The sequence below is a fragment of the Lampetra planeri genome, chromosome 33 (genome assembly GCF_965212315.1).
Source record: "Lampetra planeri chromosome 33, kcLamPlan1.2.h2, whole genome shotgun sequence".
Classification (NCBI taxonomy): domain Eukaryota; kingdom Metazoa; phylum Chordata; class Hyperoartia; order Petromyzontiformes; family Petromyzontidae; genus Lampetra; species Lampetra planeri.
Genome location: NC_136139.1, coordinates 349,815 through 363,404, shown reverse-complemented (window position 1 = coordinate 363,404; position 13,590 = coordinate 349,815). Strand labels below are relative to the sequence as shown.

Sequence of the window (13,590 nt, the reverse complement as noted above, 5' to 3'; positions counted from 1 at the left end):
CGTGGCGTTCTCGTTGTTTTCACCACGTGACTGGACCCCGGGACCAACATCGCCGCGCCCTTCCGTGGCCCACGTGCGGTTCCACATCCTGGATCGGTTCCGGTCTCATCCGGCACAGGTACCCGAGATCTGGTCCACATCCGGTTCCGGCCCCCACATCCGGTCTCGCGCACCCTGGCGGGGGAGGGGCGAGGAGCGGCCTCAGTGCGGAGCGGCGAGGGGAGCGGAGAGCGGGGCAGCGACATCGCCAACAACCACCACCAACAACATCACCAACAAGCACCAACATCAAGCACCAACATCAAGCACCAACAACGTCGCCAGCGCCAACAAGGTCGCCAACAAGGTCGCCAACAACATCACCAACAACATCACCAACAATCACCAACATCACCAGCACCAACAACATCACCAACAAGCACCAACAACATCTCCAACAACATCGCCAGCACCAACAAGCACCAGCAACAACATCACCAACAACATCAGCAGTATCATCAACAACATCACCAGTATCACCAAACAACATCGCCAACATCACCAGCGACATCACCAGCATTGCCATCACTACAGCACCATCATTATTCGTCACACTGCCATCGTTATCCTGTTGATTACCATCGCCAAAACTACCATCAGCATCTTGGACAGCCATGCTCACAATTTACCTCACCATTATGTCCATCATCATCACCGTTACCTTCATCGTCATCCATGGGTGGTCACCATCATCATATTCACCATTATCATCACCTCTTCATTAACCTCGTCACCGCTGTCACCTCCACCCACCGCGATCTTCCTCCGCCTCCTGGGGCTGCTGCGCTCTGCGTGAGGCGCCGATGTTGTGCGAGGAGCCGGAGGCTGCGATGGGTTCAGTGACGGGTCGGGCTCCCACGTGTAGCGAGTCCAGTGAAGAGCTGCGAGTGAGGAGTGTTAATGGTGTATTGTGGTGTATTGTGAGTAGCGAGTGAGGAGTGTTAATGGTGTATTGTGAGTAGCGAGCGTTATGTTTTGTATTTACCCAGGAAAACCTCACCGAGTCTCAGGGCTGTTGTTCAGGAGAGCCCTGTCGAGTTTTCGCAGTAGGGGGCGAAGGTGCTGGGTTTCATCCCTATTGACTCATTTCCAGGTACATTTCGTTATCGAGTTACTTGCATTGTGGCTGTAGAGATATTCTCCGAGACTTTATGTAACAAGAAAGGGGTTTTTTCCGTTTCGATATTTATGGTTTCAACTCAATTGCGGTGCAATACATCATTAAGGGTCCCTAGTCCTGTGCTTCTGCATTGCAGAGGCTCATATGAGCACTCACGCATGTGTGATCGTATCTCGTGCAGTCGAGTAACGCGAGGCTGTGTTGAGGAATGGGGAGAGCTGTCCTCGCTCGCATCGCTGCTCTCGAGGAAGCGACGTCTCTCTCGCTCTGCACGGCGCGAAGAGCGCTGGGGGGGGGTGCAACAGAAATTCATATTTTGAATAGCTTCACATAAAACCTCCATGAAGCTGTTCACTTGTTTAGCAATCTCCAGCAAGCCGCTTGATGTTCTGACTGTTACCGCTTGTCGATGACCACATCGGCAGGAATGCGCCCAATCTCGTCAACCCTCATCAGCTCTCGGAATCTGAACAGGTTGGAGCCTGGATATTGCTCGCTGGACGGGTGACCACCACGCACAAAGAGGCTGTCTTGTGGGGAATGTGAGACTATGTGGTGGGCAGCAGCAGCCCGTGCAGGAAAATGCCATTGTTGAACTGTTCTTGTACACTCTCACATTCCTCCTCCCCACCTTTACCAACCGTGGTGAAGTATGGTTAAATAACCCCATTAACCCACGCGGTTTTGGGAGCCCTCACCCCAGCGGTGGATTGACAAACAGGATGCACATGCATCATCACCTGTTCTCTCGGGAGTTTTATTAAAGTGACATCTGCCAAGCAGTGCCCAGTTGGGATTACGCACAGCAGCATCACCTCCTACTGAGGCTCTCCTGGGTAAACAAGAGTCATACAAATTACAAAACTGGGCCACTCACAAACCTGATATCATCTCTCGGGCTACATGGTTGCTCTGAAGAATAATGGCCTGTGGCGTCTACTGTTGCTCTAAAATTTGGGTTCCTTGTGCTGCCCGAGTTGAAAATTACTAAATTGCGGGGCCATGTGGCACAGTGGTCAGCAGGCGAATTTTCAGTGAAATCTGATGTTTGTAGTGAAATCCGATGCTCCCGCCTCAATGCTCTCCACCGTTACCAATCCGCACTGACTAGCGCCGGGGAATGATAGTCAAATAAACTCCCATGACACGCAGGGCGTCGGCAGGGCCTCATCCAGCAGTGGAGTGACTAAAAGATGTCTCCATGTGATGTTGACCGCGAGTGTGAAGGACCTAATGACCTTGGGAGGACAGGGTTGGTGGTTGCAGTGCAGCACCAGCAGGTGTTCATCGATATCGTGGCTGCGAGCTTGACCTTTCTGCTCGCGGGTTTGTGTGCTGAAGGATTGTGTTGGGCACTAATCCTGGTTATGCGTTGAGCCGACCGTGGTTCAAAGAGTCCTCTGGGGGGGGGGAAGGGGGTTGGCTCTGAGCCAGAGTAATCTCTCACGAGTGTCTGGAAGCGGAGAACACGGGCGGCTTGGCACCCGCAGTGCGACACGCCGTGGGGTGACGTGGCATTGGAGAGGCATGCTGGCACGGCTAGCCCAGCGCTTTGGCGACATCTAAATAACGCAGCACGTTCATGCAGAGCTCACGCTGCACGATTAATCGCACAGTCGCACCTGGTACATAGTGAATCAGCAGTATGGAAGCCGACGGATGGGCAGCTGTCAGGTCAAAGTTCATTTGAATATTTGCAAAAACATCCTTTCTGATTTAAGTTTGTTCCCTGTTGTGGGCAAACCCACTGAAATCGTGTTTTAAGTTTCCTCTCGGGTGAGTCCTGATTGACAATGCAAGTTATCCCACTTCAGCGTCGTTCTCATTTGAGTGTCTACAAGAGTTACGTCTCTCCCCACCCTCCACAAATGGAAGGATGGAGAAAGCTGGTGCATTTATGCTTTTTAACCAAAGTTGAAAAGCATAAAACAGCAAATTTACAAACAATGGTGGAAAAGAAAACGCTGTGAACTTAAAACATACCAAAAAAATGCATGGGTAAAAAAATCCCATTATGTAAATGAGCAAGAGAAATTAGCTTAAGCTGCCAAATCTTGACAAATTACTAGCTGTGCATAAGACTGGTGAAATAATGAAATGCAGAGGAGCGGTCACCCCTGCTGTCTCGTATAAGAGCACCAGCATTGCCGTGCGGGCTGACATTCTCTCCGTGCCCATTTGGGATTCGCGCGCGGTTCCTGTGAACTTCCCTCTGAACGACGTTCCCATGCGACCGGGGACATGGCGCGCATCACGAGATGCGATGCACGCTTGCGCCCTGCTTGCAATTACCGAAACACAATGATGGTAAAAACCCCCACAGGCAGCTCTGCCTGTACACGTGGGTTATGTCACCCGGCCACACATGCCCAGTAATCCTGCTTATCCTGCGATATACGATCGCCGTGTTCCATCACGCACGCCGCACGGCGCGGCGTGCGTGATGGAACGCTTGTTGCTTTCTATGGTTACAGTCCAGGCCTTGAGGACTGCTGCACGCGTGTGTATGTATGTTGAATTTATTTTGTTCTCTATGTAGCCAACCTTACTAATTGGAGGTGCGGGAGGTACGTGTGCGTGCACACGTAGCTGTAGAAGCCTCACACAGTTTTGTCAACAGGATCACTTATTTGTTATGGGTAATAGGGATTAAAACAAACTCGATGAGTGGTGTGGTCTGTCGATGGCCCTTGGAGAATTGCTGTTGGGCATGCATACTTTTAGAAGCGTGAACACTGGTCTACGTGTAAGTCCGTGTGTGGATGCCGGGTGATGTTAGTTTACACATGTGCTTGCATGTCCTGTTGCACGATATCCTGCGCGTGCGCCTTGAGTGCCTGTGCTCGTGTGTGTGCGCGTGATGCGCAGGAGTGTGCTGCCAGGTACATGAATGGCCATGAATTCCAAGGCGGTGATCAGCAAGGAGGTGTTTGGGACAAATGACGAGCGCATGCTGGCTGCCATGCAGGTGAAGCGACGTGGCAAGAAGCGCATTCCCTTCCTGGCAACAGGCGGCCCTGGGGAATACGTCACCTACATCTGTGTGTCAGGTACTCGCCCGCACGGGGACTGTCACCTCCATCTGTATGTCAGGCAATTATATATATCACTTGACTGTGGCCAGGAATTGAACTTGGGTTTTGCGTGGCGCCGTGCGTTAAGGACTTTGCACCGCACCCACTGACACGCGCAAACTCATACGCACGAGCATGCTCATCGCGTTGTAATGGACGCATGGCATTCATATACGAGATGACTAAATTCTGAATACACCCTTTCTCCACATACACAACGGTGAGACACTTGTATAGTGTATTGGCATAGCACCTACATGCGCTGTGCAGGAACAGTGGCAGTATTTTGTCGAGAGGCAGTCGTCAGTCGCAGGCGGAGTGAAAGAGGAGTCTTGAGCCCGGTCTTGAACATGGCTGGGGAGTTGAGAGCATTGGATGTGCATACTTACAGGCATGCACATGACCATGCATTCTAAACTGGAATTATTGAAACAGGAGAACATCTGATCCATTCTGATCTCGTTACATTCCCAGGCCTAATTTAACATTGAGGTTCTGCTGTTTTTCTGGAATACTTAACTTGCTTTTTCAAAATATTTTTTCTTTGTATAATTTGAAAAACTTCTTATCTTAACTGCAACCCCTGTTTGTTAGCCCGGCCGGCAGAACTGTGATTCTATGGGAGCTCCATGAGACCCAACACACGCAAGGACTGACATCTGCTCTGTGTCGCCCAGTGACAGGGAGCTGATTTGCCATATCCCGTCGAGATCATGAGACCAAGACGAAATCAGTGGTCGTTATCCTAGCCGTGGAAGTCCACGTGATTGTCACACGTCGTACGCCGTGCAATCTCCTCCATTCTCGATGCGTGGCTCGGCATGCCTGCAGTGTGCGACCACATACGTGCTCGGTTACACGCTACAGGAAACATGTAATTGGGCGTTTAATTGCATGCCGCCCAAATCTCTAGAGATGCTGATTTTAGAAGCCTGTAATGTACTCGGTGTGTGCTCTCAGTAATTGCACGTGTGTAATAATGCTGGGCGATTCACGACCGCCCACGCGTGTACAGAGCAGACACAAAAGGTGCGTGGACCTTGCAAGCTATGGTGTTATGTGCCTGGTTCGGTGCACGTCATTTTACATCGCGCGTACGAAACGCACCTCACACCCCGAAGGGGGCGCAGTTTGCCTGTTCTGCGGTATCGCAGGGCGCAGGAAGTTGTTCGCGTTCGCCAGCTCGCCTTATCGCGCCACATATCTCCACGCAAGAGATAAGGCTAATGGAGCGCTGTGTCCGGGTGACATCAGCTGCCCCTTTTGGGAGGTCTCACGCCAAGTCACGCATCTCATGGAACCCTCGGGAGCCAGAAGCACGGGGAGGGGGACAGCTCCCTCTCTGTGTGAATATCACGCAGACCGCACAGAGTGAGCAGGGCCGGGTTTGTAATGGAGCCACAGCGAGACCCGGCCCTGCGTGTAAGATTTAACAATGTATAGGTGCATTTTACAACTGTTTTATAGACGATTAATTTATTTAAGATATATTAGTTTCTGGCAAATGATGAGGCAGGATGACATGTTGCGTTTTTGGTTTCAATCTCTTCATATTTTGTTCACGATGTTTACAAAATGTTTTTCCGACGTGCCCACGGCGTGTGTATACCCAGTAACGAACCGAAAACCGACGCAAGGGTTCATCACGAAGGTGAAGCAGTTTGATGGGACGGCTGGCTTCGTGAAGCGCACCACTTGGGGGCTCGAGCAGCTGCGGCAAGTCAACGGTATCGGCGCTGAGCAGGTCCGGCACTCGTGGCACACACGGCAGGCACACCGCGGGCACGGCGCGGACAGCACACACACAGCACACACCACACACACACAGCACACACACGGCCAGCAAACAGCACACACAGCACATACCACACACATCCAGCACACACACGGCCAGCACACACAGCACACACAGCACACACAGCACACAGCACAGCACACACACAGCACACACACACAGCACACACACAGCACACACAGCACACACCACACACATCACACACATCACACACATCCAGCACACATCCAGCACACACACAGCACACACACAGCACACACAGCACACACAGCTCACACAGCACACACCACACACATCCAGCACACACAGAGCACACACACGGCCAGCACACAGCACACACAGCACACACAGCACACACATCCAGCACACACACAGCCAGCACACACAGCCAGCACACACAGCACACACCACACACATCCAGCACACACACGGCCAGCACACAGCACACACACAGCACATACACAGCCAGGACACACCACACACACAGTATACACCACACACACATCCAGCACACACCACACACACAGTATACACCACACACACTATACCTAGCAAACTATATGACACACGTGATGTCATCCGTGGGGATGGAGCGATGAAATTGCCACGTGTGCAGGTGTAAGATGGATTGCTGCATTGCAATGACCATGACACGTGGTGTTTGCTTGGGGAGGCCTTAATCCACCAGTGGATAGATAATGGCTGAAGATGAAGTGTATTATGAAACCAAACCCTTGTACAGATATGCAAGAGACTTCCATAAACGTTTAAACATCTTGTGTAAGTCTCGAGATTAATCTGCTTCACGTAACGTGGGACCTGATCAAATGAAACTTGTCATTGGGTTCCTATATATGTAGGCAGGGGAGTGGTGGCACTGAGGTTAGAAAATTGTGCTATGAACCCAGTGACCGCTACGGCTGATATCTGTGGTGAGCGATATCTGAATTGGTCCTTTGGGACACTTCTCTTCACAAACCTGTACCGACTAGTGTCGTGAAGTATGGCCACGCAAATCAGGCTGACTGACATTGTGAGGATGCATTCGTGTACAGCAGCCAGCACCAACAGCACCGTGATGCCATGCAAGGTGCATATGTTTGTGTCATGTGCAGGACTGTCCGGAGCTGGACCTTCTGTTCGATAATGCCCAGGACCAGTGGGTGGCCAGCTCGACGTCCGAGAAGAACACGTTTTTGCAGGTGCTGCACAACACGTGCCAGCGGTATCGTACCAACGGCATGCCCGCCTTCACCAACGTGCCCGCCCGCCTCATCTCAGGTGAGACGGGCACCTGAGATATGAGCGCGCCATTTCGCAGTGGCCGTGCGAATGGCATCTGTGTCGAATTTACTAAATTGTCATTTGTTGTCATTATACCGTTTTTTTTTACACAGGGAGGGCCTCACAGAGTCTCAATACTCTTTCAGGACTGTCCTGACATATTTTCACAGTGAGCAGCAACATTGCTGCTATGTGTAATCCCAGTTGAGTGATTTGCAGGTAGTTTTCTAGCGTTCTGGTGTTGAACCATTTCAGAGAGGCAATTGGGTCGCTCTGGGGGATTCTCATGGCAGGTTTCCATGATGTGGGGTCTGCGTCCGGGATTCAGCAGAGCTTCCTAACCATTGCGCAAACCCATTTCCACTTGCCAGTCCCCTGTGCAGGCCTCGAGAATAATCGTCCACTTGACTAGCCTTGAGTGGTCCTTGTTAAGCAATAAAACGCAACAGCAGCCTCCCAAGTGCCGATGCTGAGCACTTGGCCAGTACTACGCCCAGCTGCCTTTGCATCGCCAGAGCCGAAGTAGACACACCACACCAGATACCCACTGCTGTCTGAATTTCATTGCTAAAAAAAACCTTGAAAAACTCAATTGGACTCCACAACATCGCCCCTGACTGCCAAGACTTGGCAGGACCTTCCTGAGAGAGATTTGAGAGTCAGCGAGGCTCTGCTAGGTACGCAAGCTGATTAAGAACGAAGGCCTCGCCATACACTTTCAGTCATGTGTGTTAATTGGCCATACTTTCACACTTTGGTGTGAAAGATGTCAAATACTGCTTTGAGAAAATAAACAGAAAACCTCCTCGCTTGCCCAGGAGCGCCGCAGGGCTTTCCAGCGAGCATTCTCGACTCCAGTGTCACACAGCTTCCCGTAGTTACCGACCGTCAGCTGCATGCAGCTTGCATTGGCTACATTCATACGTGAAGAGAAAATATTTGATCACCATGGAAAGGCGGAGGGAGTGTGGGGATTGGCGAGGACTCGTCCAGAGGGAGTATGGGAGTACGGCGAGACGCGCTGGTGCTGCCGCTTACAGTGGCTGTCCATCGCAGGTCCCACTGTAGTGCACGCACAAGGGCAGCGTAGGTCGAACCTTCACTCTGGTTGTCTTGAGCTACGACTGCGCCTCCGAGACTTGGAACGAGCACTGCCACGCTAAAAGTGCTGGGTTCACCTTCCCTTCAGGTTCCAATGCTCAGGGGCAGGCTTTTTATCTTTTGAAACTGTAGGCCAATTCTAAAAATAGTTTTTAATGCCAAATTCCTTTGTGTGCATGCCCTGCGGTGTTGCAGCGTCTTGAGATGCAGTCGTATTTGGACGCTGCACAGATTGCAGTGTGCAAGGTAACAATGTGGATGTCTGACCCTGTTATAAGATCAATTCAGTGAACACGGAGACTGAGATTATTGTGTCTGTCTGCGGTGCACATCCGTGTGGTGTGCGAATGCAGGGGTGAGTATCCTGGGCTCTGCGGCGGACAGCATGAGCAGCGCCGTGGCGATGGCGAGCCAGGCGCTAAGCGAGCGTGGGGAGCGGCTCGGAGAGGCCGAGGACCGCACGGCCGAGATGGCACAAAGCGCCCAGCAGTTCGCCGACACCGCCCACAAGGTCAGTCCCAAAAGGTCGCCACCTCTCCCTTCGTTAACCTCTCCCTTCGTTAGCCTCTCCCTTCATTAGCATCTCCCTTCGTCACCCTCTCCCTTCATTAGCATCTCCCTTCGTTAGCCTCTCCCTTCATTAGCATCTCCCTTCATTAGCATCTCCCTTCATTAGCATCTTCCTTCATTAGCATCTCCCTTCGTTAGCCTGTCCCTTCGTTAGCATCTCCCTTCGTTAGCATCTCCCTTCATTAGCATCTCCCTTCGTTAGCCTCTCCCTTCGTTAGCCTCTCCCTTCGTTAGCATCTCCCTTCATTAGCATCTCCCTTCGTTAGCCTCTCCCTTCGTTAGCATCTCCCTTCGTTAGCCTCTCCCTTCGTTAGCATCTCCCTTCGTTAGCATTCTACCTTCGTTAGCATCTCCCTTCGTTAGCCTGTCCCTTCGTTAGCCCTTCCCTTCATTAGCATCTCCCCGCATTAGCCTGTCCCTGCATTCGCCTCTCCTTTCATTAGCCTCTCCCTCCATTAGCTGCACGCTTCATTAGATTCTTCTCAGCCATAGTCGAGTTTAATGGGTCACTCATAAATCTGGAAAATTGGGTTTTAAAAAAAAATCTTATTGTAAACGCTCTTTTAATGTTTACACTGGATGATTGTGTTGCTGTGGGACCCATGCAAAACGGAATTGAAGAACGCTTTGTTCCTTCAGCAATAAAACCTTACCTGGTTCTTCGTATACCACGACGATTCGAAGGTTTATATAAATACCTTGGCTATGTCAAATGCGCACTGCTTTATAACTATTATTTAACTTGTTTTGAATTCTGGTCTATTTAAATCACGATGTAATTTACTTTATAGCCCAATTTGTAATGTGTTTCTATTTACTGCAGATAGTTTGATCTGTACCTTGCGATGGCACGGCAGTCCCAAGCCGCGACATTTGTTTTGAAAATTTCTTGGATCGATGACGCTCGGCATTTAGGAGAAGACCTTGAAAGGCGTCGATCGGGGCAACTCCCCCCGTCACGGCGGGACACGCACTCACAACGTTCTCCCAGCCGCACTCGTGTCTTTACGGTGCAGCGCCGCTTAAAGTGCCAGTAGCCCGACCGGGTTACGCAAGGCGTGCATTTATCGATGTGTACAGTGCTTTAAAGCCACACATCTATACATTTAAAAACGTATACAGTATTGTACATCACATTACAAGGTCATGGCTTAAAATAGAATGCCTTGACCTACACCGCTCTCCTCAGCAATGTGAAGCCAAGCAATATTAACGCGAAGCTCACGTGATTCGTTTTTTGGGGCATGACTGGCCCCGCAGTAGTTCCGAACCTGCGGTGTAATGAGCCGCTCTCTATATCGGCCGTCTACTTTTCCCGTTTGAGTAAGGGTGTCGTCATTCAGCCTCTTATTGGGCATTGAAGTTAAAATCAGGAATTCTGTCCAACAAATGTTACATTATCGATGTATTTTTTTTCTGGTCGGTATATATATAGGAGCATAGAGCTTGGGCAATTGTTGGCGTCGGCTCACCGCCTGGCTGGCTTCCCACTTGTTGCTGGTTCCTTAGTGACTGTGAAATAAAATTTGAATGAACGATGATGCGATATAAAATTAACATTATTGTCACTCATTAACTGTTTGGCATTAGGGAATTAACATGTTTTCTGTCGGTGTCATTTACAAGTGGGCGGTTTCTGACTAAAGGCTCGTAGTTGTTGTGTTCTTGAGATTTCACGTTTTTGTGCTGCTGTCTCACTTCCCTGTCCCTCGCCTTTTGCAGCTCGCGGAGAAGTACAAATGCTGAGAAGTGCCTGGAACCCACCCAGCTGTAATGCACACGCACACATGCATGCATACGGCCATTTACACGCATGCATGTGCATGCAGTCGATGCCTTCGAGCCGTGCCAAAGACGGAAACATGAGGACGCCCGCATGCACAGAAGACCTCCCCCACAGTTTCTCCAGGCCGCTGTCCACATGACATGTGACCTGTTTGCGAATTTTTAATTTTGTAATTTAACCACCGAGGAAGCACATCGACATATAATGCGTTTACAAGTAAAGCACATGTGATTACCCAGCAACTCTGCGCCTCGTTCTTGCGGTGCAGACCCTAGGCGTATGACTGACTGTATTAAATATATATTTGGAAGTCGGTCACGGTAAGGAGGGCATTGCGCGGACACAGGCGCATCTTCATTAGCGTGGAGCTGCAGTAGAGGAGGGAATTTTCCAGTGGCTGCCGCTGAGATGGTGCCAGCTCAAGGCGAGATCAGGGCCGTGAGATTGCACGCCGAGGTTGAGAACGCGCACGGTTCCGTACAATAAAATAATCATAATCTGCAAGCGACATTCTTTGGACAAACAACAAACCTGCTTTTACCGCCCTGCGTCCAGTCAGACGATGATAATGTCACAAAGGCCATGGATAACTGTTCTCAGGGGCCACCACGTGACTTTATGTAGTTGATGTAGATGCCTACTGCTGTGAGTGGGTGCTGTCAGCAATAACCTGTTGTGGGGTGACATCGGCAGTGGGCTCGCTGCCTCAATGGACATTCATTCCTCGTGCGTTTACATGGCAGTAGCGGCACCCGGTGTGCCTGCCTCCATTTCTTCCTGGAACACCGGCACACCAGCTTTATGTTCACCGCTGATTGCACAAACCAAACACTTAAAATCAATGACATAGTCGTTTGAAGCCCTAAATATGCATTCAGACTTTATGCACTGACACAATCACAAATTTCCAAAACAGTGTTGCTTCCGTCGAACTGGGTTGTCTTGTGGCGTGGGGGAGCCACGGCTGCCGCCGGAGTTCAGAGCGGTCCGAGTGTTCGTGCCGTGCGCTATCGTTGAATTAACACTGAATTGGCACGTGCCAGATCGCCACAACAGAATACTGAAATATACTTGCATGACAGGAAGCCTGCGTGTAATCCAAAGCAACTAAAATAATTAAATCCCACCGAACTATTGCGTCGCTTTGTAAAAAACTCGTGTAGCTCAGGTAATTCAGCGGTGTCTTACCCTCGGCTTTATGAGACGGTCGTCATCTCCGCACGCCCTTCCCCGCACCCGCGTTGTTTACAGCAGGACACGCGCAGCGGCTCCGCGGAGCTCGCGCGCGTTACGCGAACCGCTCATCCGCAGTCGAGTCGGTGCACGCGACATGCACGCGTGGTTTACACGTGGATATCAAAGTAAACACCGTTTCGGATCCTGTATTTTGGTCACAAATCCTTTATACAAATGACACTGTCAGCCCACCAAAGCAATAATGAATGAAATAAGTTACATTGTGTTTGGAAACTCGGCGCTGGAAACGTATTTCTGGTTTATGATCCAACATGTACTGTACAACGCTTTGCTACCGTGTAGTATTGTGCAAGTATATATGTGCCATTGACTAACGTTGTCTCTGTTCACCATTCGTTTTGATTCGCTAATGCCACGGTGCATACCAAGAGCACAGACGCTAAGGTACATGCGTAGCGAGGTCGCAAGCCCGCTCGTCTCATTGTAAGATATTGCTGTGCTTCTGCCCGTCGACAGGAGCGCATGGTCATCTCAGCCCCGTCGTCTTAAGACTTGCCATCACAGCCACATCTTACAATGACGTGAATTGGCTGTGATGTTTGATGGAAGCCGTCATGGGCAAATCTCGAGACGAAAAGGCTTAGGCGACCATCCAGGGAAAGTGTCCGAGGTCACTTTGCCCTGCATCGTTGCTCGTGGTCGATGTGCAGGGAGAGGGCGATTCAGAGCTTGGGCTGCCGCCGTGCGCCCACGACGCGCGCCCCGAGGGGGCCTTTGATGAAGCCCTTTTAACGCTTTCCTTATTTGCCCGCTACTTGTGTTTTTATGCAATTGTATTTTTAACACTAATTAAATTTTGTCTAAGACGATACAATGACAGCTCGAGATGTCCACATTATATTACGGAATTTGATTTTGCAAGTGCATTCTACGGGATGTCCGCAAACACCGCAGGTCTATTGATCTCCGTGCAAGTGCTTTGTGCCTTTTGGGGATTGTCCTGAGTTCGAGAAGCGGCTGTCGGCAAACCAAACGACGACCCGAGTTCGTGACGTGGTTTTTTGCTTCACACAAGACTAATGCTTTAATAATTTCCAACCTTGTTCTAATTTTTTTGTAAAAATGTTGCAAACCTTTATGTTTGATGCTGTACGAGCCAATGTCGTGTGCCAAATAAAATAACGTGTTGAGACGCCACGTGGCGCTTCCCTCTCCTGCCCCCCCTCCTCGGCGCACGCGTTGCGAGTACACAGTATTGTCTTGAGAGTACACGGTATTTTATTGTGAGTACACGGTATTGTATTGCGAGTACACAGTATTTTCTTGAGAATACACGGTATTTGTGAGTACACGGTATTTTTTTGCGAGTACACGGTATTGTCTTGAGAGTACACAGTATTGTCTTGAGAGTACACAGTATTTTATTGTGAGTACACTGTATTTTATTGCGAGTACACGGTATTTTATTGAGAGTACATAGTCTTTTATTGCGAGTACACAGTATTTTATTGAGAGTGCACAGTATTGTCTTGAGAGTACACAGTATTGTCTTGCGAGTACACGGTATTTTATTGTGAGTACACGGTATTTTATTGAGAGTACACAGTATTGTCTTGAGAGCACA

The 13,590-nt window shown here is 50.1% G+C and overlaps 1 protein-coding gene across 3 annotated transcripts; it reads left to right on the top strand.

Moving 5' to 3' along the window:
* Positions 1-95: 95 nt before the first annotated feature.
* Positions 96-13,163, top strand: LOC144729556 (syntaxin-binding protein 6-like). 3 transcript variants are annotated; one of them, XM_078609885.1, is made up of 7 exons: positions 96-334; positions 1,029-1,132; positions 4,028-4,209; positions 5,847-5,977; positions 7,144-7,309; positions 8,767-8,924; positions 10,706-13,163. In XM_078609885.1, the coding sequence occupies exons 3-7, from the start codon at positions 4,050-4,052 to the stop codon at positions 10,727-10,729; spliced, it is 639 nt and encodes a 212-aa protein (XP_078466011.1). In that variant the 5' UTR covers positions 96-334; positions 1,029-1,132; positions 4,028-4,049; the 3' UTR covers positions 10,730-13,163. The 3 variants fall into 3 exon arrangements, with proteins under 3 accessions (XP_078466011.1, XP_078466010.1, XP_078466009.1); XM_078609884.1 differs by lacking the exon at positions 1,029-1,132 and having other exon boundaries at positions 102-334; XM_078609883.1 differs by lacking the exon at positions 1,029-1,132 and having other exon boundaries at positions 102-346.
* The last annotated feature ends 427 nt before the right edge of the window (positions 13,164-13,590 follow it).